The 23,423-nt window shown below is 37.5% G+C and overlaps 3 protein-coding genes and 1 long non-coding RNA gene across 5 annotated transcripts; 2 read left to right on the top strand and 2 right to left on the bottom strand.

The window, feature by feature from the left end:
* Window positions 1–1,044: 1,044 nt before the first annotated feature.
* LOC141822816 (uncharacterized) lies at window positions 1,045–4,648 on the bottom strand. Its single transcript, XR_012601363.1, has 3 exons — window positions 4,418–4,648; window positions 4,038–4,342; window positions 1,045–1,069 (listed from the first exon to the last, which is right to left on the bottom strand). It is a non-coding gene; the product is annotated as an uncharacterized LOC141822816 (long non-coding RNA).
* A 206-nt stretch (window positions 4,649–4,854) lies between these two features.
* LOC141824440 (uncharacterized) lies at window positions 4,855–9,726 on the bottom strand. Its single transcript, XM_074711730.1, has 6 exons — window positions 9,172–9,726; window positions 6,547–6,675; window positions 6,346–6,466; window positions 6,167–6,248; window positions 5,403–5,556; window positions 4,855–5,304 (listed from the first exon to the last, which is right to left on the bottom strand). The coding sequence occupies exons 1-6, from the start codon at window positions 9,724–9,726 to the stop codon at window positions 5,170–5,172; spliced, it is 1,176 nt and encodes a 391-aa protein (XP_074567831.1). The 3' UTR covers window positions 4,855–5,169.
* Window positions 9,727–14,676: 4,950 nt separating this feature from the next.
* LOC141824082 (zinc finger CCCH domain-containing protein 33-like) lies at window positions 14,677–17,175 on the top strand. 2 transcript variants are annotated; one of them, XM_074711313.1, is made up of 2 exons: window positions 14,677–14,743; window positions 14,858–17,175. In XM_074711313.1, the coding sequence occupies exon 2, from the start codon at window positions 14,860–14,862 to the stop codon at window positions 16,816–16,818; it is 1,959 nt and encodes a 652-aa protein (XP_074567414.1). In that variant the 5' UTR covers window positions 14,677–14,743; window positions 14,858–14,859; the 3' UTR covers window positions 16,819–17,175. The 2 variants fall into 2 exon arrangements, with proteins under 2 accessions (XP_074567414.1, XP_074567415.1); XM_074711314.1 differs by having other exon boundaries at window positions 14,685–14,743; window positions 14,853–17,175.
* A 2,406-nt stretch (window positions 17,176–19,581) lies between these two features.
* Window positions 19,582–22,891, top strand: LOC141824366 (acetylornithine aminotransferase, chloroplastic/mitochondrial-like). Its single transcript, XM_074711639.1, has 4 exons — window positions 19,582–19,720; window positions 19,823–20,310; window positions 20,936–21,370; window positions 22,171–22,891. The coding sequence occupies exons 2-4, from the start codon at window positions 19,873–19,875 to the stop codon at window positions 22,711–22,713; spliced, it is 1,416 nt and encodes a 471-aa protein (XP_074567740.1). The 5' UTR covers window positions 19,582–19,720; window positions 19,823–19,872; the 3' UTR covers window positions 22,714–22,891.
* Window positions 22,892–23,423: the final 532 nt, after the last annotated feature.

Genomic DNA, 23,423 nt, shown 5'->3' with positions numbered 1-23,423 from the left:
TATGGAGCCGCTGGAGTGGTAGATTACACCTTTTGCTGAAATGTATCCATTTAAATTGTATAGCCCTCAAGGCAGGATTGAATTGGTTATTATGGGACAGACTTGTTGCAGTAAATAAGAATCGAATCTCGATGAAGTTGAATTTCTGATTTATCTCTTTATATATGATCATAAAGTTGTTAAAATGACCGATTCTACCTTTTTACTATAGAGAAATGATAAACTGCATGAAAATACAACATGAAATTCTAGCATGACACAGACAAGGCATGAATCCCACCTCCATGTCTTATATATGTGATGCTTGAATTTCATGTTGCATTTTCATGCAATCTATCATTGCTCATTAGTATAATGTATCCATTTAAATTGTCCATTAGTCACCACGTGATAGACATTTTCCTCTAATAAAACTGCTTGCTCCAGCAAACGATGACTATGGAAACTACGTGATGCAGAAAGAAAAAACAAGGGAAGGAAAAGATGAAATGGCACATTTGGGCAGAAACAAATTCCATGGTCATGAAACTATCTACACATTCAAAGGATTTCAACATCCTTATTCTAAACTCTCTCTTTTCAGAAGTATCAAACAGTAGCTGCACATACAAAGCGTGCTATAGAGCAAAGGTGAAGCATTATATCAACAAATAGCAATAAAGAATCCATTAATAAGATTTTTTGACCAACTTGTATATTTTTTTTCCCCTACACACTTCAAGCTTAAACAAAACCAGAGGCTAAGTTACATCATCGTAAAGTTGTGTTTGTCTCAACTATTTGTGTGATGCAATCTACAAAGGTAAATATAGTACAAGCAGCGAGGAGAACGCACCTAAATGTCCAGCCAAATATTATCAAACTGTTCTACCCCTATTGAACCTTCAAATTTGTAATTTGTACCCAGCAGGGTGACCCTAGCTCACTTGCTGTTGAAACCATGGAGCAGAAACAATTTGATCTGAGATCTCTTCTGCAGCCCAGGAAAGTTGCCTATCTGCTTCAGATTGGATGATAGTGGCTGCATGCAAGACAGCTGATAGTCTGTACTTCAACAGGTGGTGCTCCTCTGTACTTCAACAAAATCAAATTAGTCTCTGGGTATGATGAAAATTCAATCTGCTCTTTTGCCATCTAGAAAACCAGAAGTTGAAGGTTCATTTGGCCTGTGCCAGCATTATATAGAAACTACTCGACAAGCATCCTTGAAGTTAATGGAACAAGTCATATTTTTTGGAAGAACTATCTGTCTGGGGCAATGAAGGTTGTAGACTACTTTAATATGAGTAAGAGCCAGATTTCTGTGAAGACGTGTGGCTAAGAACAAGTTCTAACTTCCGAACACAGCATCACCACTTTATGGACACAACATACCTACGTTTATCATTGTTTGAATTTGAAGCTGGTTGCAGGTCAAGAATTCATGAATCAGCCTTTCGATGGAGGTCATGTTAGGGAATCCAAGAAACATAGGGGCACTTTTGATCTTTATTTGAGTAGAAAACATTCTTGCAAAACTGATAAGAACCAACACCAACAAATTTCAATGTCAACATGGTCAAACCTAAATATTTTGGGAACTCGTATGACCCATCAACTAAGGGGATTGGCCTATGTTTAAGCTAAAATCACAGGTTTGGAATTGTTTCAGTCAAGACCTGACATCAACATACTTTAAAGTCAACAAGGCCTAATAACAAAAATCTTTGACTACCAAAGCACCCGAATTGAACCTAATGGTGTCTAGTGAAATTCTCAACTATGATTGTCGACCCAAAAAAGCTAAAATACAAGTTCTATTACTTAAGGTCAAACAACAAGGTACTTCAATCCCCCCAGTTTGACAGCCCACAAAAGGCCAAAATACCTCTGAGAGTCATTCGACTAGCATGACTTGGAAGCAGGTTGGATCCAAAAATCCTAAGTCCCATTTCCCACTCAGGCTTTATCCAAATCCTACTCTGGATCCCTATGAATTTTCCAATGTAAATCAAATCTTTCGTAGTCTCTTTGACTCTCTCAGTTCAAGTCAAAACCTAAAACTTCATAAGGTCTCTAGGTAAACATAAATGTTTTGCCAACTATAACTCACTGAGAACATACTCGGTGACCCAAGACTCGTCTAACTCCTTCTAAGGAACTTATCCAAAATTCAACATGGCCCATTTTGAGTTGTCTATCAAATTTAAACCAATAAAGAATCCCTTGAACAAGTAGTATATCAACTTGACCCTCTTGAGATTGAGTCACTTGAATCCACACTATATTTTGAACTTAAACCCCTTGAACCATGCAATCACGTTGAAAAACCAACATAAGATCCCTTTGGAATCATCTGGTTAGGTCCCTCTATGCCATTTAGACCAAATGCCATTGGTTTCTGATTCATTTTATAAAACCTAATAGTAGATCACTTTGAGTCATTAGTAAAGTATATTTATCTGCTTAACCCTCTTGAGAAACTAGTTGGTAAATCAACTATGTCTAACTCATTTTAAGATACTTGAAACTAATTACCAAATTCCACTAGGATCCTTTTCAGTTGTTAATGGAATCTTAAGCTTGAATCGCCTAGATAAGTCAAATCTCTAAATTTCCTATAGATCCTCTTAATCCAATAAAGACTCAAATCCTATAAATGCAACAAATCCCGAAATCACAAACATCTATAATATACCAAATTAAAACAACCAAATGTTTTGCCAAGGATGAAATTGTTGAATCACTTTGACTTGTCAAGTGTACTATAGACACTTCCTGAGACAAGATATAAAAAGCTAATGTATTCCTTATTGTAGTTAGATATTCTATAAACCCTTAACCATTTCATGCATATCTTATGTTAATATGCCTAAGCTTGAATCCCCTAAGTATATCAAGTGTGTTAATGTTGATTGACTCACCAATTCCAAAAGCTTACCTATTCATGTGTGGGTGAGATACTTGACTTAATTTACCCTGATCTCCTCCTAACACATGAATTGATTATTTTATATATATATACAAGTTAGATTCGAGCTTCTGATCTATTGTTTCATACCATGTTAATTTTGTTTGGCCAATCACTTATGCCAAAAGCTCAAGGTATTGGGAAATGAACCAATTTATATATTTATGTTGTTAACAAGGAGTTACTAATGATAAAAGTTTGTGCCTATAAGGATTTGATGGTCCTTACATTCATTTAGCCTATTAGTATGAAGCATAATGATCAAGTTTTTTAGGTATTGTTTGTGAATCATTAACTCTGAATCTCAAAGACAATCAAGGTTTGAGCATGTTTTTCTAATTCCACACTCATGGGACATTTATTCTAAATAATGAAGAATGTCTTTTAACATATCCTATAACTCTTTAAGCCTACTCAACTTGTTTTGTTGTGCTTCTACATCTAGAAGACTATGCTGTTCACAAAAACTAAACTACTTCTGTGAAACATTTCTATGTTTTAAAGCACTTTTGGCTATCTACAAGAGATGAAATGGCTTTAGCATACTGACTAAGCACAAAAGTAGAGTGAAAAGGGGGCATTTTTTAAATATTGTCCTTCACTTTCTGCACTAAAATTAAACTACTTTAGTGGTAATTTCCTATGAGTTTATGGTCATCAAAATACTATACTACTGGTCCAATATTTTTATGATGGTCATTCACTCAAGTAAACTAGTTTACCAAAATTATAGCCTTGATGTGTGATGTTACTATAAAGGATGAAATAAAAGGCATTACTATTTAAAAGCAATTAGCTGTACCTCCAACAAATAATAAAATAAAATAGATTGGCATGGTTCGGACAGGTTCTTTTTCTTCTGCAAGGTGGAATCCGCCATGGCCCCACACGGTTGGCCCCACGACCATCTGACATGTTCAAGTTATAAGATTAGAGAGATGAGGTCAAAAAAAAGTATTAGTCAGTGTAGCAAATAAAAAAGATTTAGTTAATTTGAATATTACAAGTAATATAGTCTTTCATTTTTCAATAGAGGGAAAAAAATTCATGTAGCCGACTCAAAATAGCTAGCACAAACATAGCTAACCGAGGCTGGGCAGAAGAGTAACCCCAGCACCGCCAGTCCAATGCTCGGAAGCTTACCTTTCATGAACAACAACACAAACCAGCAATTCCAAGCTCCAGTGCTCTCCGAATCCTCATCCGGGTCAGCCTTGCTGCAGAAGGCAGGGTTGATGAATTCCACCGCAACCGCTCCCTTGCCCTCGTACTTCTCCGGCATGGCGATGAAGACGCCGACGAATCTCTTCCAGGCTCAGCAACAAGAGCATATGCTGCCGCCAGCCCCCGCGCCAAGCTTCCTCACCCCAATTCCGAATCTAAAGCCCGTGCCTGGAAACATAAATCCATTCTTCCATCACACGCAGGAGAACAATCAATAAGGTAGCATTTCGTCGAACAACTCACCGGCGACTTCCTACTTCCGCAATTTCGCAGATAGCACCGACTCCTACTCTTGGCGGAAGGGCAAGGCACCCGCTGGCCTCGTGAATTACTTCGCCGACTCGACCATGGTGCTCGGAATTATTCCTCCAGGTAATCCAATTCAATCGCTTGTGAATCCGCATACTTTGTCCGGCAACATCGCCACATCGGGCCAAGCAGTGGGCGAATGATGGAGTGAATTAGAAGCCAACAAATGGGACGAGGAAGCAAAAGGTTGATCATTTTATTAGAACAAGCAAAATAATTAAGACATTGCAAACTATTTGAACATGAGTGAGTCCCAAAACTTTGCTTTTAGTTTTTTATTTGTTTTTTAAATTATGCTGACTGACTTTAGATCAAACATATTTTGTGTGTTGGTGTTATTTGATTTTGGTTGTATGCTTTGAATGACTTGATTTTGCACAAGCCTTCCCTTGCCCAAGATCAATGAGAATAATATACAATACAAAAACAGCTACACTTGCAGTTTGAAGTAATCTTCCTAAGCATATGTAATGCTGAACAATAGATCTGTTCATTTCGGTCTCAAAATTCTTCCTTTGAGCCATAAAATCTTGATCCTTCGCCACTCTTTGACGCTCAGGAGATTCTTCTAATCATTATCTACAAGCAGGGACCCCCCTTGAATTAGGGTTCCTGCGTTGTGTATATTAAAATACGTACTGTACATTCCAGCAAGGGGAGCTTCGAAGCAGGAATTCGATGATGTCTCACAGACTAGGGTTTATGGAGGGGATTCCTTGATGTTCAAACCATTCGGGCATGCGAAACTTTTCATATAGAACAGGTCTTACGTCCTTCTGAAATGAAAGTTGCTTCAGAAGGGGAAGTATGACTTCCATGAGCTGGAAGCAAGAAAATATTTTGATCGATAAGGGATTTGTTTAGTTCTTAGATTGAAAGAAAGAAAATTGGTGCACATGTATCAGTCCAAGTCTGTTACCTGGTTGTCACAAGGCTGTGCTGCAAAGAATGGGGCGCATGGTACTCCATTGGAAGGTTGAAGCAAGAAGCTAAATGGATTGTTGTCGACAATAACAGTGCGGGAGAAGTCTTTCGATACACAAGTAAGGTCTTTGACATGTTCTCGGTATTCTCTGATTCACAGAAACAGATAACATTTACTTGTACAGTAATGTATAGTATGTGCAGGATTTAGCAATAGATTGTAGAAGGTTTTGGATACAAAAATTATACAGATATATGTAGGCACCACATGCAATATGCAATTTTTATGAAGACATTTAAGCATTCAGTAAACATGGCTATATGAATCTTCATTGGATTCGATAAATGAACAATAATTTATATTTAAAGAAAAGTTGTCACTAATGATTCAGTCATTTACATTAAATAACATCTGAAGAATAAATCACGCCTTGAAGAATCAATATTTTTTAGCATTTAATCTGTATTTTGAGACTTTGACTCTCCAACAAACTATCTTTCAACCAAAAAGAAACAGTTTGTTTTCTTTTCAGGAACATTACTTTGTGTTTAACCTAGGAAAAAAACATAAGTTGGCCAACTATCATATGACAATGATAGTGCACTCCACTAAGTACCATTTGAATATCAATGGCTAAAACTTCTGTGATATTGACTATGATCAATAACACTCGAAATATAGTCACAGTCAAAATGCAAAGCTACAGAGATTATTTATAACTCGAAGAGTGCAAATTCATGAGCAGAACTTTCACTTACGTGCTCACAGTTGAAGGCCTGTATAGCCGATGACTTAATTTTTTGTCAACGTCTATTCTGTCAATAACAGGACTAGCATAACCTGATGCAAAAGGAAGCATAAAATAAATTGCATTCAGAAGTATAAAAATTTTAAACACAAACACACAATGAAGAAAACTAGCACCAAAAACAGCAACCTTCAAGACCAGCTGTGAAAAGAATAAGATCTGCAAATTCACTGCACTGTTTTAAGAATTCGTGCAAACCAGGGCGTTCAAAGACAGTGACATGGTTGACCTTTGGTCTTCCATCGGCATCCTTCAATAATTTTCAGCAAAATTACAAATGGACCTTAAGATGATGCTGAAAATTTAAAATAGGCAAGTCATAAGACCAACCTTTTCTGAAGATATACATTCTAGTTCAAAGCACTTTAGACCAGCTTCAATGGCCTGCGTACGAACTGCACATGGAAGACTGGATGTCTCATATGCACATACTAAAGTCTCATCCAAATCAAGTACAACCTGCAAACGTTAGGAGTCTAACAATAAATGAGGAAGTCATTAAAAAACAATAAACAAAATATTCTCAATACCTCTCATATGCTTTTAATGAAATCCATGAACTTGAACGGTGAAATTTGACTCAATTATAAAAACTAAACATAGGCATATCACTGAAATGACACAAAGGATCTTTTCTCTGCCTCAGGATTTTCATGGAACACTTCCATGAATTCATCTATTTTTTCAACCAGAAATTGCATTGTTAACATCGACAGAAAGAAACAAAGCACAAATTGGCCATTCCAATAATAATCTCAATCTGTAAAAGAAGGGTGGAAATGCTGTATCCTTATATATTCTTTCACAGAAATTTCATAGTTTTAAACAAAAGGGTATGAGATATGATTGTATCATCCACTTTTTCTCCCAGCCTTACTTCTTTTGTTGTAAAATTAAAACAAGAATAAAGAAGAGAAGGATACAAGAATTATGGTTATCTAACAAAGTTTCAAATGATTTAAAGGCCATTTCTACATTAATTGGACAGGAGAGGCCATCTATCAAAAATCAGTTATGGAATTGGAAAAGGAAGTGAAGATAAAGCAGAAGAATGAGAACAGTTACACAGGCAAAATTCAGGAGTTTATGCAGCAGTAGAAGAAAGAAAAATTCTGATAATAAGAATTCAGTAGTAAACCAAGAGGTTTAAAATTTTCTTCAATTCAGTAGTAGTCCTTAACACAACAAAACACTGAACATTTATTTATTTCTTTTAGTCGAATAGGACTAAAATAACATGACAAAGAAAGTTAAATGGTCAAAAGTTCATTAGTTCAAACAAGGGCTTGGGACGGAATACCTGGTCCAACACTGGATACCCTGAGTACTTATTGTGGCCAAATATGCAAAGCATGTTGTCTGCTATTATAGTGAACATAAAAGTTCTTACAATTTCGGGAAGGAAATACATAAAAGTACATGCAAAGTTAGAATTACAGCAATTTCAAAGCAACAAACAAGAAGCTAAAACTGAAACCAGGTAGTGAAATCTATTTCTAACTATATTGATCAGCATTTTGGGTCAAGTTCGTCAAACATTACCAAGTAACACATGATGTCTTACCCGAGTTCTATCGAGCCTGTTATAGGTTCTTGTAGTGTATGAAAACATTTTAGTAACCATCAGTTATCACAGCAGATCTGATTTTTTGTCAAACTTACCATTCCTCTTAGTTATTTCATTCTATGTTCATTAACCAGAAATTTTAGTTTAAGCAAAATATTCTGGGATATGACCAACCAAACCAAAGAGTGATAGTCGTTATCTATAACATATCCCCACGTCATCATGGGATTCATGGGGCTATCGCTTTAGCTAATACTCCATGGCCTATCAATGTTTCCCAATGTATGGAGAATTTTTCATATTTCAACTTTTGAATAAAGTCAATGAGTGATTTTGCAACTTTTGGTGGCATTTATATGTACTTCTTCCAATATAATTTTCGTAGTTCTTAGATAAACAAACACATTTTGACCATGAAAAAATTAATTACCTATAACAAACACAACAATTGGCGCAAAGAATTCATGTTCATAAAGCTGAACATAATACATCTCATGATTGGTAGTGATTGTACACAAGGTATGGGTGTGAGAAGTTAACACATGAAGTTAACACCCTACACTTCCCTCTTGGGATTCCACCCAAGATGTTGCAGTCACCATCGTTCAAGGTCTGTATCCTTGCCAACATTCAAAATCTAGCTCAGGATGTTAGACCATTTGGTGACCACCTCTTAAGAAGACTTTTTTATTAGATTTGCTTATGAATCTTAAAGTCATGTTGGTTTGATATCAAAATCTCATGACTAGCATAATAAATTAACGCTCAACACCACTAACATAATCTTCAGCGTATTTAATCATAAAAGACTAGCCTAGACTTATGAATCAATACAGCAAACCCAGTCCTCCTGTGAGACTAAATCAAGTTGTCATAATATGGATCATTGATTCATATGCAGAATCGAGGGATGATGAGTATTACCAACATTTTGTCTCGAACTCAGGGAATCATTGAGCATACAAAACTTGGTATGTATTTAGACTTCATAAACTTGTCGGTTCATAGAACTCTAGCAAAGACCTTTACCTGAAGATCCTAGATTATCAATTCACTAAATCGGCAACTTACCTTACTCCTCCAGCCCTAATTCACCAACTCTTTTTGGCAAGATCGCCTTTGAAAAAAATTTAAGCACATCAGTAAAGATCATTTGGACACTCAGAAATAAATTCAAGAAAAATCAAAAATTAATCTTTGGTTTTATCCCCAAAAAATCACGGAATGGCAAGGCGATAACGAGACAAACGAGGAGAATGCAACCGTATTTCCTAGCAATATCTGAAGAAACTTAAATAGAAGATAGATCTCAACAAATCTACTATAAAATATCCAATATTCAAACCAACTAGTCACAATCTAGTACCCGTTCGAAAACGAAGTCATACCGTGAGCCTATTGAGGGACTCCAGCGAGTTTCCAACCCGGAGGGGTTGGGCGTCGCTAGGTGGATCCACTGCGAGAGGCTTATAACCCGTGGATGCGGCGGACGGAGAGAAGAGGAGGGGTTGGCGGAGGCCAACGAAGGAGAGGAGCTGAGCCCACGAGGGCGTCCCTCGCAGGATCTGGAGGAGGAGGCGGAACAGGATGACCATCCAGCTCACCAGAGCACGCCAGACCTGGACGCTCTTCCCCGTCGAGGTCGCCGTCGCGGCGGGCCCCGGAGAGCACAACTCCGCCTGGGCCAGCTCGGCCATGGCAGCAACGGAGGGCGGAGACGGGAACACCGGGAAGGCTCTTCGGCTCTCTTCCAGCCTCGACGGAGTGGCCCCTCCTGGGGCCGAGACGGAGGAGGAGGTGGAGGCGAACCACGGCGGCGGAGGAGGAGGAAATGGGAGCACCCGGGCGCGCGCGTGCTGTTCACCGTGCGGGCGGTCGCGGAGCACAGCTAAATATGCGGGTCGGGGACGGCAGTTGACGTCAATACTTGCGGCAGCCACCATCACCACGTCAAACTTCACGATCCGTGCATCAGCACTTGAGATGGACGGTTCTAGCCCCTCTTTTGCTTCTTATCTTTTTCCCAGCCCTTTTTCTTTCCATTTCCTTTTTTTTTTCTTTAACGATTTTATTTTTTATTTTTTTCATGCCACATTACTAAATAACAATGAGAAAAATAAGAATAATCAAAAAAAAGGACGAAATAGAAGGCCCACAAACGATAAAAATGTTAAAGCCATGAAAAATAAAATAAAATAAAAGTTATGATTCTTTTGTCTTCGTTCTCATTTCTCATGCCGTGTAATTGTGAAGTACCCATGAGGTGGGACCACCAAAGGAGATGGGACATACGGAAATGTAGGCAGCTTTTATTTTTTTTTTTAATTAAATGGATGCAAGTGGAGTTGCACATGCACCATAGAAATGGAACCAGTAAAATTACAACTGTTGTCAATTATATTGCAATTAAGTTTAGATTATAGAACGGGGTTAAGAGTTAAGACTTTAACTCCAATGTTTATCCGGTAGATTACAGATCATACTTTGATTAATATAATAATATAATATGTCTTTTTTGGTTTAAAGGACATCTCCAATTTAAAATTTTTAGAAAGATTTGTGAAAAAAAAAGAACAAAAAAACTCGAACTATTATGGACATTAGGTTTGAGATTTTTAATTCAAAGGGGTCTTCTATTATTAGAGCTCTAAATGATTTTATATATATATATATAATTTTCAATATATTACATCAAATATATAAAAGTTTATTATTCTCTACCCAATTAATCTCAAAACTCATTGTTAATTAATTCTTAACCCCACTCACACGATTAATTTCAAGAAAAAAATATATTTGAAATTTCATTACTGTTCTTAAATTAAAATTACAAACCTCATCTCCACCATGGTTAAAGCTTTTTTATTCAACTTTTAGATGCCCTAAGTTTATTAGCAATCGTAATTCAGTTGTTTAAATGTTGCTATCATGTTATTTAAGCGCTACTTGTTTTTATATGTTTTAAATTATTATGAATATTTTAGAATATATTTTCTAATATTTTAAAACTACAGTCCAACTCATTAATTTAAAATGAATCATTGAGAACCTAATTTTCTATTTGTCTCTATTTCCAACTGTTTGAGCTGATAATGATGTCAGTTTAGAGACGTTAATCAATCAAATATTTGACACATTAAATACTTATAAAAAATTTAAATGCACATCTACTCATTTAATTAAGTGGATATCCGTATTGGGCATACAATACGTGAGCAGTTTATATATAGACAGTTGAATAAATACCTGTTAGAATATTATCTATTAACCAAATTACTATTTTATTTAACATTTTATCTTGTAGTAAGAATTTATTATTAAAATTAGAATATTTTACTATTTATAATCATAGTACGAACTGTTATATATTTTATGGTATTATCAACGTGTCACGATAATAATAGGGTAACAACCAATTGACATAGCTATGACAACTAATTGCTTATAGGGTATAGTTGAGTATGCTAGTACGGAACAGACTTATCAAAGTGGACAAAAATTGAATCTCAACGAATAAGACAATACCCTAACTCAAAGACACAATTGGTACAATTCTTCAATCTAATAACCAGAGTTTTTTTTTTTTTTTTTTTTTGTCTCTAAATAGACCGAGTCTCATCTATACATCTGCTTTTAAATTCCGACAATGGCCTTAAAAGTTCCCGGCCTGATTTATCTCGAGGCCCATTTGATGGTGACATACTTTTGATTCAGGGTAACTTTAATTTAGGACAAATACATTGAATTTATGTTATTATTTTGAAACAAGTCGATGGCCCCCTCACTTGTCAAAATTATTAAATATCATTAACAAGCCGACGCCCCCTCTAAATTTGTTTTTTATATAATTAATTAATTAATAATTCAAGTTGAATCATATTTCAAATTAAAATACAAGCTTTAAACGGGAATTAAAAAACCATACCATAGACAAATAATGTAAATAAGGAAATTAAAACTATGATTTATGTTTTCTAAAATAGTATCTAAAAAATTTAAAGTAATTATTTTATGAAAAATATATCTTAATAAATAAACTAAAGGCCACAATATTTCTGGAGAAGATGAACTTAATTTGACTTAGAAACTGCATATCATAAAATAATTAAATAATAATAATTAGATTGCAGATAAATTGAGTCCATTACATTTATTTTTTATTTTTAGCGAGTAGGTTAACAAAATAATGGTTTAGGGTTTGCAGAGTTGCTGCTGATCAAACTCCATTCGTTTCTTAATTCTTAGACTGTATTTAATGTTAATCTGGTGATTGACGCCGGTCCAATAATTTTTGATAATTAGATATCATATATTAATCATGCAACATACATTGTCGATTAATAAATATTTATAATTCTGGTGGCAATTTCGAAATTAAGCAGTTCGATCAGAGTGTCGTCATCATACGTCATGATTAGTTAAAATATTTTTTATTTTAAAAATAGATTAATTATTTAAACTAAGAATTACCACCATAATATTATATATTTAAAATTATGAAATACTCAAAAATCCTACACTATTTGCTTTTGTGAGTTTCACAAATTACCAGATCATTGATAATATTTTTTAATAATAAATAGACGACTTTCCATAATAAAGCAGATTGATAATGCTATTTTAATTGAAAAAATATATAATAAAATTACCAGATCATATTTATATATTTTTTACTATAAGTGTTTGATGCAAAAAAAGGCCAGCATCGGCATCAACGGTCAAACAGAGCAACCATCCGCATCAACGGTCAATCGGATGTCTCGTGCATTTGGATTTGGACTGCAGATTCTGATGTGATCTTATCCCAAAGTCGGCACACACAAACAATTGGTTAAATATTTTAATTATCAATTTATATTTTTTATATCTTTTGTACGCCCAACTTTTTTTATTTTTATTTTGAGGAATAAATGTTTAGAAGGTGGGAGTAAAAACATTATTCTCTTTAATTATAATATGCATTATTTTAATCACTAATTTCTCCTTTTTTTCTACGTTGGATATAAAAATCAGTTTGACTTTTGAAAGGTATGGATATCCATGTTAATAAACGGCATGAATACAAACTATATAGATCATAAAAGAATAGAGATTGAATCTTTGAAAAAAATAATAAAATATATATCATCTCAAGAAATCGTTTAATTATTATGATTTATTTTTTTAAATTGATATAGATTCAGTATTGAAGGGCATCTAAGATGGACGTTATGACTTTTTACAATACAAACTACAAAGCAAAATTATAAATTATAATTTTGTCCCACAATATGAAATTTGGACACGTTTTGAATAAAATAATACATTTTTTATAATATATATTTTTATAATTGTTAAATGCTTGCATTAATTGTCTTCCTTATTTTGAATTCCATCCAAAATAAGACATTACAAAATGGTGTATCAATTGTCGTTATGCAACATTTTTAAATCTTTCTATTATCTTAATAATACATAAAATTCAAAATATAAAAAATGTTCATGATTTATTTATAAATATACCTATTATAGGAACAAGGAATAATTAATGATAGATGGGAAAAATAATTGAGAAGATTTATAAGACATGGAGCATGTTATAAAGATTTATACAAATAAAAAAAAATATGATATTATTTATATACATATCTTTTATTTTAATGATAAATATTTATATTTATTATAAAAATTACATGTTTTAAAAAAATAAATTATTTTAATGTAAAATAAATAAATTATTGATAGATAAAGATAACTTGAGCTTTAGGTACATACTCTATTACAAGTAAAAGCTCACATAACTTCAATAAAAAATTTAATTTTTTTAGATAGATATATTTATACCAACCAAAAAGAAATATATAATATTCATCTTAAATATCTTATCTATGTCAGGTTTAAATAAATATTCAAGATTTTATATACATATATATAATTTTTTATAAATATTTTTTAGAGGTTCTTTTTGTTGTTATTATCAATTTGATTTTTTAAAAAATATATATATGGATAGAATTAAACAAGTTAGACTTAAAGTTTGTTTGAAAAAAGTTTTTTATTTTTTATTTTTATTTTTAAAAAGGGCCTGATAAAACAAAGAATATTATTTTATTTTCCATGATACAACGAATGAAATAGATCATGTCAACATTTTATTTTTATTTTTTATTATGGAAAGAATAAACGTTTTTTTGGAAAGATTAATTATTGCCATAATTCTTCATTTATTTGTCAAGCCCACGACGACGCTTCAGCTAATTCAATCCACCAACGAATAATGAGTCAGGTACGTCCGGGGTAACGTTATCTGAGTGGATTAGCAGCGAGCCGAAAGCGAGATGTCCGCTTCATCGTTCGTTTGCGAATCGAGCGGGTGAACCGAACCGCGATGATCCACGAACCGAACCAAGTTTAGGAGGCAGCGCGAAGCGCATGACTCGCCACGTGTCCCCGGCGCCATACGGGATATTATTGCGCACCGTCGACGCGTCGATCTGCAGTTGGCCACAATTGCATCGGGGGCCCACAGCTACCGCGACGCTGACGCGATGTCCACTTAGCCGCGCCCGGGTGGGCCCGCCTATCGTTTGGTTTGGTTTCGTTTCATTTTTGTTGGGATTTCGTTTCGTTTCGTTTCATTTTGGCTTCGTTTAGGGAGTAGGAAGCAGGCAGCTGCCTTCCGTGAGTCGAATCGTTGACCGGAAGACCGCCATGGAATAATTGTGGTCTCTTTTATTTTAGTCCTATGTGTAAAGATATTATTTATTGCATCCTTTGTGACTGTTTTTCATTCCCGCCGTGGTTGTATCTAGCGAATTCGAGGTTGTTCGAGGGTCGAAGAGTAAATTTGGCAGGACTTTTTGCCTTCCTTGTATAAACTATTCGCCCCATCCTCACCTACAAAAAGGACCAAGCACCGAAACATCTTCACCTCTTCCGCACACAAAGATCTGTTGGTTTCTTCGGTTTCTTCGATCTCTTGTAAGAATCCTTTCTCTGGCTCGTCTTAGTTTGATTTGTTGAATTTTTTTGGTATTTTTTTATGATTTGATCGTCTTTTTACGGCGGTTTTCGTTGGTTTGTGGATAAGGGTAGACATGTGTAGCGGCCTCCGGAAAGTTTCTTCGCCGGCTGGCGAAGATCCGAAGCATCCGCCGGTGGCGGAGGATGTTGCGCTGCTCCTAGAGATTGCTGCTTCAGATGACGTCGCTGCCTTCAAGCGGGCAGTGGAGGAGGGACGGCCGCTCGATGCCTCCGCTCCCTGGTACGTTCGTTCTCCCGGCCGAGGTATGGGATACCAGCAGCGTACGCCGCTCATGATCGCGGCCCTCTTTGGTAGCACCGCCGTCATCGACTACATCCTCGCTGCACGTCCCGCTGAGGCTGCCCGGAACGCTGCCTCCGACGGCACCACCGCTCTCCACTGCGCCGCTGCCGGCGGCTCCGCGGCTTCTCTCGAGGCCGTCAAGCTCCTGATCGGCGCCTCCCCGGATGGCGTCGATGCCCTCGATGCGAGCGGCAACCGACCTGGTGACGTCATCGCCCGGCAGTTTTCTAACAGCGTGGCTAAATCGCTCGAAGTTGTCCTCAAGGCCCCGTGTTGCCCTAGGGTTGCATCGCCAAATAAGGAAGAGACGGCTAAACATGGAGAGAAGAAGGAATATCCGTTGGATTTGACGCTTCCCGACATCAAGACCGGGATTTACGGCACCGACGAGTTTCGGATGTATACCTTCAAGATCAAACCGTGCTCTCGGGCTTACTCCCACGATTGGACGGAGTGCCCCTTCGTACATCCTGGCGAGAACGCCCGGCGCCGAGATCCGCGAAAGTTCTCGTATAGCTGCGTGCCGTGCCCTGAGTTCCGCAAAGGATCTTGCCGGAACGGCGATTCCTGCGAGTACGCCCACGGCGTGTTCGAGAGTTGGCTCCACCCTGCACAGTATCGGACTCGGCTGTGCAAGGATGAGACCGGCTGCAATCGTCGGGTTTGCTTCTTTGCCCACAAACCAGAAGAACTTCGAACCGTGAATCCCTCGGCGGCATCAGTTGCCGGAATGGTGTTGCCCTCGTCGCGGTCGTCGTCGCCAGGCCTTTCTTCTCTGGACATGGCCACGGCGTTCATGCTGATGCAGCAGCCGGGTTCTCCCATGTCCCCCTCGGCTTCGTCAGCTACGTCGCTGTGGATGAACCCGACCGGCGGTGCCATGACTCCTCCGGCCTTGCAGTTGCCGAGCAGCAGGCTGAAGGCTTCGCTGAGTGCCAGAGACATGGATTTCGACCTCGATTTACTCGGATTGGAAGGATATCAGCAGAAGCTCATCGATGAAATCACTAGAACTTCGTCACCGCGTGCGAATTGGGGCTCGAACAACCTAGCGGAAGCATCTCGCTCTTCCGAACTCAGCGATATGCTGGGGCATGTAGACCCATCGCTGCTAACTCAGTTGCAGGGTCTCTCCATGAGGCAGTCAGCTCCTCAATACCAATCCGCACCTGGTCTACAAAAGCACCAGACGCAGTTGCTCTCTGGAATCGGAGGCGGCCTTTCTTCTTCCCCGCCGGTGAACGCGACGTCATCGTTTGGCCTGGACCCCTCCATGGCGAAAGCCATCATGAACTCGAGGGCTTCTGCTTTCGCCAAGCGAAGTCAGAGTTTCATCGATCGTGGGGCATCTGCCGGCCGCTCGTCTACCCTCTCCCCAATCACGGCCCCACCTGCGGCCGATCTCACGGACTGGGGCTCGCCGGGCGGTAAGCTTGATTGGGGCATCCAAGAAGAGGAGTTGTCGAAGCTGAGGAAATCTGCTTCCTTTGCCTTCCGCGGCAACCAAGCCGCCACCTTTGGAGGCGTCTCCGCCACAGCGGCTGTCAACCCGCCGTCCACGATGAACGAACCTGACCTACCCTGGGTGCAATCTCTAGTAAAGGATGCTCCTATCGCACCAATTGGACAGAGATTCTCCGCTGCAGGCGGCGAGCAGCAAAATGGCTACCAACTTAGCAACGGCGGCGACGTCTTCTCCCCATGGGCGGAGGAGAAGATCATGGCGTAAAGGAATTCGTTTCCATCAATTCAACGACGATGAAGAATTATAAAAATATTTCAATCTGACTAGTTCTTTTCTTCATTATATCTTTTGAATCCAGATTATAATTTTTAGCAGGAACGCCTGGAAGATGCCCGAAGGGAGTCTGAGCTTTGTTAATGGCGGCCTGCGAGTTCTTTCATTCGTATATTATAGCTTAATTGGATCGATCATAAAAGTCTTAATAGGATATATATATATGAACCGGAAGAGAATAACAGAGATCTAATCTCTCTTGTTTTAGATCTTCGGATCATCTTTAACTTCTTGTTGTGCTTATTTGTAAATCTATCATTTGCTTCTAATCCTACTATTTGTGTACTATTATTCCTTGTTTTTACTTGACTATTATCTCCAATCGTGCATTAATGAGATTAATTCTTTATAGTGATGCACCTATTTTAAGATTCTGAAACTATCAATAGATACATGCTTTTTTATATAATTATAATAGTAGTTATTATTTAGTTTCGTTAGTTAAGTCATTTGAACTGTTGAAATTGAAATGAGTTTAGATTGATGAGGAGTTGGTCGATCGTGTGGGTGTATGTCAAAGAAAATTATCAGTCTCCAACCCCAAAGTCAAATAATAATTTTTTCTTTGTCTTTGTCTTGCAAGAATTATTGGCTTGATGCTATTCTAAGAAAACAACTATTTGAGATTGTAACTAAAAGAAATGTTTTCATTATAAACAAAAGCACAATCGTTCAGCAGAAGATGTTCCATATCACTCTTGCTGTCATCTTAAGATAAGATAATATTGATTAAGCAGATTTCATGTACGAAAACAATTTTTTCTTTTCATCTCCTTTATTTTCTTTTTGTTTTTTTTGAAAATATTTATTTTCCCACCAGCATCGTGTCAAAGCTACTCCATTATTGTCTGCTTGGAAACAGATTCCCAGCTCCTTGAAGAAAGGGTTGGATTTTAGAAAGCGATTCCCTTCCTTTTAGTTTCTGGTTTAATATGTTGAATCGTTCTATCTACTAATTGCTCAATTTGACTCATTAAATTGGTCATAAAATTGAATAAATTATTTCACTTAATTAATTGTCGCAATAAAACATAAGCATTAAATGAATTCTAAGTCAGAATCACCTAGACCATCTGTTCCTCTATATTCTAAAGACCTTAAATATATTTGTTTGTTTTGATTGGGACATGAAACAACAATTTATCCAAAGCCTCAGCAAAAACATACATCTGTATGATGCCAATTAATCTTGTTGTCTACTTGCCTTGACAGGGATTGATTGCCATGGATGAATTAAGTTCATATATCTCCAACTTTGTGCTTGGAAAATTGCTGGGGTGTGAAGACAAAAAGCAAGGAACTAAGACTTTGAATCTTTCAAATCTTCTTCGTTATTAAACATGATGAACATATTTTCTCTTTCAGAAACAAAAAAGAGAGGACACTTTGATGTCTACTTCTTGATGCTGCAGTTTCTAGGGTTTGAGTTAGTGCTCACTAATAAAAGTGGATTGATGATGATGATGAGTATCTCCTTGTAATGATGAAGATCTACTCATGCTCAAATAATTACGTTTTAAGGTTTAGCCAAGTTTCAAATTTTACTAGTATTATTCCATCACAATTCTTTTTAATTTACAAGAATGAAAGAACATGATGATGAGATCATCCATTCCCCTGTCCTATAAATATTATCAGCACCCAAAGGCCTTGCATCTCCTTCAATCCCCTTGAGCTCGAGGTGATCAGGTTGTGCACGGTGGAGAAGCAGGGCACGTGCAACCTTTGCTCCATCACCATCTCTCTCAATCGAATCGATCGATCGATCTCGGTTAACCTTCTTCGACGATTCTTCTTGAGCTTTTTAAGCAAAAAACAGCACTGTGCTAGCTGGTTCAAGTCAGGCATGCGCCCTACTTCTCCACCATGCACGACCAATCTTGTTCTTTCTCAAAACACTAATGCTCACTGAATTCGTATAACATACATCTATATACATCCTCCAATGTAAGTATCTGAATGTTTAGTCCTATCTTTGTATCACTGCAATATAGTTGATTAAATCTTTTTTATATTTTTGATGTTTCATTGTTTTTATGGATTGCATGCCACTTGCTGTTTCATTGTTTATATAATTGCTTGTAGTGGTGTTTAACATGGTGAGGATGAGGACAATGACATACCTAACATTTGCTTATATATAAATATCTGATAATTAAGAAAAAGCAATCACCTAAACCACTTTGTTTGCTTCCTTGAACAGGTGTCCCTTATCATTATCATCGAATTTTAGCTCAAATGTGGCCACTAACTGTCCGTAATTATCCTAATTAACTGCAGATTTAATTCTCAGACTCTGCAGATTAAAGTTTTGAGCTTTTCCAATAGCAGTTTAACTATTGCACAGTGGTGTCTGCTCTTCAAAAATCTGAATCTATATCTAAATCAAAGAGTTTGTAATTATATGACTTTTGTTAAAAAAATATTTTGTGAGTTAATTTGTAATTTGCTTTGTTATAATTTCTTTTGATAAAAATGTCAAATTGTACCAATTAATTAGTTTGTAGAGCTACTGTCGAAGCCCATGACTTAGTTGGGCTTTAGTCACGTCGGCCTGTTAGTCGTTTCTAATGGGCCATGAGAGAACACGTTTTTTAATTTGTAACGGATCCGTTACATGGCACAATGTGTAATGTTAACACCGTTACTACTACCCAACTTTAAACCCTAATTCTTGTATTGACCGGAGTGCCCGTGTAGCAGTCTCCAGTTAGCAGCGCCAGCAGCGATCGCTTCGTCTGTCTTCGTTCGAAGGATCTCGGCCGCCTTCTCTCTCTTTCTTTCCAATTCCTTGTAAGCTTATCTGGATTATCGATCAAACCTTCCTTATCGGGTAATTATTCAAAAAAGATTGTTTTTTTTGGTGTTTCCTTTTGGGTTTCTATCTAATATTTGGCCCAAGCTTGGTTTCCTCTTCGTGACACTCGATTTTCAGGGCGTTGGAAGATCAAAGAAGATTTTTTTTTCCTGTCCTCCCTGAGAAGCATGATGAATTCTCTACAGACGCTGCGCATGTCTCACGATTGTTCGTCAATCGATGTCGATCCGCTTTACGGGTTTAAGTTAGACAGAAGAAGGAGATTGACATTCCGAGCTGAAGTTTCAAAAATTTCCTCAGGTCTTGTTTCGGGCAAACAACAGAGAGTGAAGGCGGGATCTGCAAAGCCATTGTCGAGAGCGAGCAAGAAAGTAATAGAGATAGAGAGGAATGTGTTTGTTGGGACCTATGCTCGAGCTCCGGTGGTGTTAAAGAGTGGAAAGGGATGCAAAGTTTATGATGTGGATGGGAAGGAGTACTTGGACATGACGGCTGGTATTGCAGTGAACTCACTCGGGCATAGTGACCCAGATTGGATCAACGCAGTGATTGAGCAGGCTAATACTCTTACACATGTCAGCAATGTATACTATTCATTGCCTCAGGTAAAGTTAATCTTTCTAGCTTTATCGTGGATCTCTGCCTTTCTTAAAATTGCAGCACAATGAAGTGGTATTTTCCCCCCTTTGGTTCTAAACTGGGTACGCTATATATAATTTGATGAAAGGAGGGAAACTTTCCCAACCTCTTGAGTTTATAATTTTAACTGTTGCTACTTGTATTTGATATTGAAACCTAATTTGGTCATGCCCTTTATGTGATTGGTAAACGCATGATGATTTTGTTCTTTCTGAGTTAATGCGGATTGACTAATGTTTTTCTTATCTGATCGCTGCATCCACATATCTACTCTACTTTTATTTCAATTGAAATATCTAGTTTCTATACGGTTATTTTTGTCATTTATTCATTGCTAATTCAAGTTTTTTCTCAATTGCTTCTTATTACTTTACCCAACCACTAACCAAAATGCTTAAACCTAAGTTTATACTAGTTCACTCATCGATGCCTATAAACTGTCTTGATTAACCTACAGCTCTCCATGAGGAACTAAAGGTAACACAATCCCTTCCTGTGAAGCCTTGATGGCCCCTTCAATTTGACTGTTTCTTGAGCATCAGCACTCTTTCCCTTTTACTAATTCAAGTATTAAGATGCAAAATGATTCAGGTAACTCTTGGAAAGCGCCTAGTAGAGTGTTCTTTTGCTGACCGCGTTTTTTTCACAAACTCCGGAACAGAAGCAAACGAAGCTGCTATAAAATTCTCCAGGAAGTTCCAGAGACATTCACATCCAGAGGAAAAATTTCCCGCTACTGAGTTCATTGCTTTCAGTAATAGTTTCCATGGAAGGACACTGGGTGCTCTGGCGCTGACAAGTAAAGAGCACTACAGGTTACCCTTTGAACCTGTCATGCCTGGGGTCACATTCGTAGAATATGGGAATATTAAAGAGGCTCTAAAAGCCATTCAATCTGGCAAAACTGCAGCAGTCTTTGTGGAACCAATTCAAGGTGAAGGTGGGATATTCAGTGCTACAAAGGACTTCCTACAACTACTGCGAACTGCATGTGATGATTCTGGAGCTCTCTTGGTATTTGATGAGGTAAGCAGCTTAGATCATGCATCTATTTATATAAACACATATTACGATGTCCTCCATACATCATTTCCTTTTAGAAGGAAAAAACAGTCACATACTGGCAATGCCTTAGGTTGCAAAACTTATTTGTTTGCCCTTTTGTTAAGGTCATCAATTATTTTGCTGAAGCCTTCAGCTTTTTCAGATTCTATATTTTACTTATCAACTGAGCTCATTTAATTCATCTATTCAACTAAGTCAAAGGCTTGAAGAAGGTATTCATCTTTTGTGAGGTGTTTTCACCATTGTAATTGTGGGTGTTGCCCTCTAAATGTCACTTGCGTTGCCCTCTAAATGTCACTTGCTCAATTCGCCTGTCTTGAAAGATCATTCTTCAATCAACCACTGAAATTGTTTTGTATCTTCGTACACAAGCAATATTTCTGTCACAAAAGTTGTATAGAATAGAGAAAGTTGGTTACGACGCACAGACTTGCACAAGGGTTCGAATCCTGGCGAAGCCAGGCAATACCCTCCTGCGTCGTAACCAACTGTTTATTTACCTCCTCACAGATGGTCGTGGGGCCGACTGTGTGGGGCCGCTAAGGTGGCGGATCCACCTTTTTGCAGAAGAGAAAGTTGCACTACTAGATAACAATGTTTATTTAACGAGACATGTTTGTTCAAGATTCAAATATCATAAATATCTCATATCTGATATAATTAATGTGTAGTTGCTGATTATGTATTTGTCAGTCCACTGTCTACCTTTTGCCCGCATTTATTTTTTTAAGCTCTTCAGTATCTTTTGTTTATGTGATCAGGTCCAATGTGGGTTGGGCCGCACTGGTCAGCTCTGGGCCCATGAAGCTTTCGGTGTGACACCTGATATAATGACCCTTGCAAAACCCCTAGCCGGAGGTCTGCCAATTGGTGTTGTCCTCACCACTGAAAGGGTTGCTGCAGCCATAAGCTCCGGAGACCACGGGAGCACTTTTGCCGGCGGTCCGCTCGTCTGTCATGCTGCCCTTGCAGTATTGAATAAAATTCAGAATCCCGATTTCTTGGCCAGTGTAAGCCACAAAGGACTGTACCTTAAAGAATTACTACTTAAGAAGCTGGGAGAGAACCATCATGTGAAAGAAGTACGTGGGTTTGGGCTTATTGTCGGAATTGAGCTGGATGTCCAAGCTTCACCACTTGTTGACGCTTGTCGAGACTCCGGCCTGTTGGTGCTGACTGCTGGAAAAGGGAATGTGGTTAGGCTTGTCCCCCCATTGGTCATATCGGAGCAGGAGTTGGAATACGCTGTCGAAGTTCTAAGCACATGCTTGCCTTCTCTCGATGGTAATAGTAATACTTCCTAGTTAAATCTATAAATAGAGACAAGTACCTGCCAATAAGAGGGGTGGGGGTGTGTTCTCCATTTGGTTAGCAATTTTAGTGATGTCTAAATTAATGACCAATCAGTTCAAGTAGTCATGTAGTGACATTCTGTATTTGAATGAATAAACTGTTGAGAAGATTTGTGATTTTTTTTTTTTTTTGATGTTTAAGAAGGAATCACTTTCAGTTGAGATGTTCTTCCAGATATAATTGATGTCTTTTAACTTCGTAAATGTTGACTACAGATATGTTATGAGGGGTAACAATTAGTAAAGTCAAACAACACAGCGAAAATGATTTTTTTTCCTCCGTCGTCTTCCCTAAATAGCAGATGGTATACAACTGGTTAAGGGACTTGGGCACCTTCTGTATAGCAATTTAGTTGCGTACTTGCTTACAATCGTCGAATTAGATTCACTGTTTTTTATTATTATTATTATAAAATCCATAGATCTAAATCGATCATCTTAACTCTGCTCTCTAATCTTTTTATACGCTCCTGTAAAAATCTAAATTATATATAAAAAAATCAAATTATACTTGTGGTTTTAAGAGCTGGATTTTTTTTATTTCAAAATGTTTTAATCAATCTAGCAGATGACAAAATTTTGTAAAAACTGTGTATATGCGTTCTTAAGAACATTAAAGTTAAAATCGGATTTATTTTGATTTTGATTTGTTTTGATTAAAT

This window comes from Curcuma longa, chromosome 3 (assembly GCF_044706935.1).
Source record: "Curcuma longa cultivar G26 ecotype Majalengka, Jawa Barat chromosome 3, ITB_CL_G26_1.1, whole genome shotgun sequence".
Classification (NCBI taxonomy): Eukaryota; Viridiplantae; Streptophyta; class Magnoliopsida; order Zingiberales; family Zingiberaceae; genus Curcuma; species Curcuma longa.
The sequence above is the reverse complement of the archived record's forward strand: the minus strand, read 5'-3'. Positions and strand labels throughout refer to the sequence as shown.

Bases quoted from the DNA above. Each gene is read 5' to 3' on its own strand.
- LOC141824366 (XM_074711639.1), top strand. From the start codon at position 19,873: ATGATGAATTCTCTACAGACGCTGCGCATGTCTCACGATTGTTCGTCA. The intron at 20,311-20,935 runs GTAAAGTTAATC...AAAATGATTCAG, and splicing joins TATACTATTCATTGCCTCAG to GTAACTCTTGGAAAGCGCCT. The intron at 21,371-22,170 runs GTAAGCAGCTTA...TTATGTGATCAG, and splicing joins CTCTCTTGGTATTTGATGAG to GTCCAATGTGGGTTGGGCCG.
- LOC141824082 (XM_074711313.1), top strand. From the start codon at position 14,860: ATGTGTAGCGGCCTCCGGAAAGTTTCTTCGCCGGCTGGCGAAGATCCG.
- LOC141824440 (XM_074711730.1), bottom strand. From the start codon at position 9,726: ATGGTGGCTGCCGCAAGTATTGACGTCAACTGCCGTCCCCGACCCGCA. The intron at 6,249-6,345 runs GTTGCTGTTTTT...CTTTTGCATCAG, and splicing joins TTTCACAGCTGGTCTTGAAG to GTTATGCTAGTCCTGTTATT. The intron at 5,305-5,402 runs GTAACAGACTTG...TCTTGCTTCCAG, and splicing joins CACAGCCTTGTGACAACCAG to CTCATGGAAGTCATACTTCC.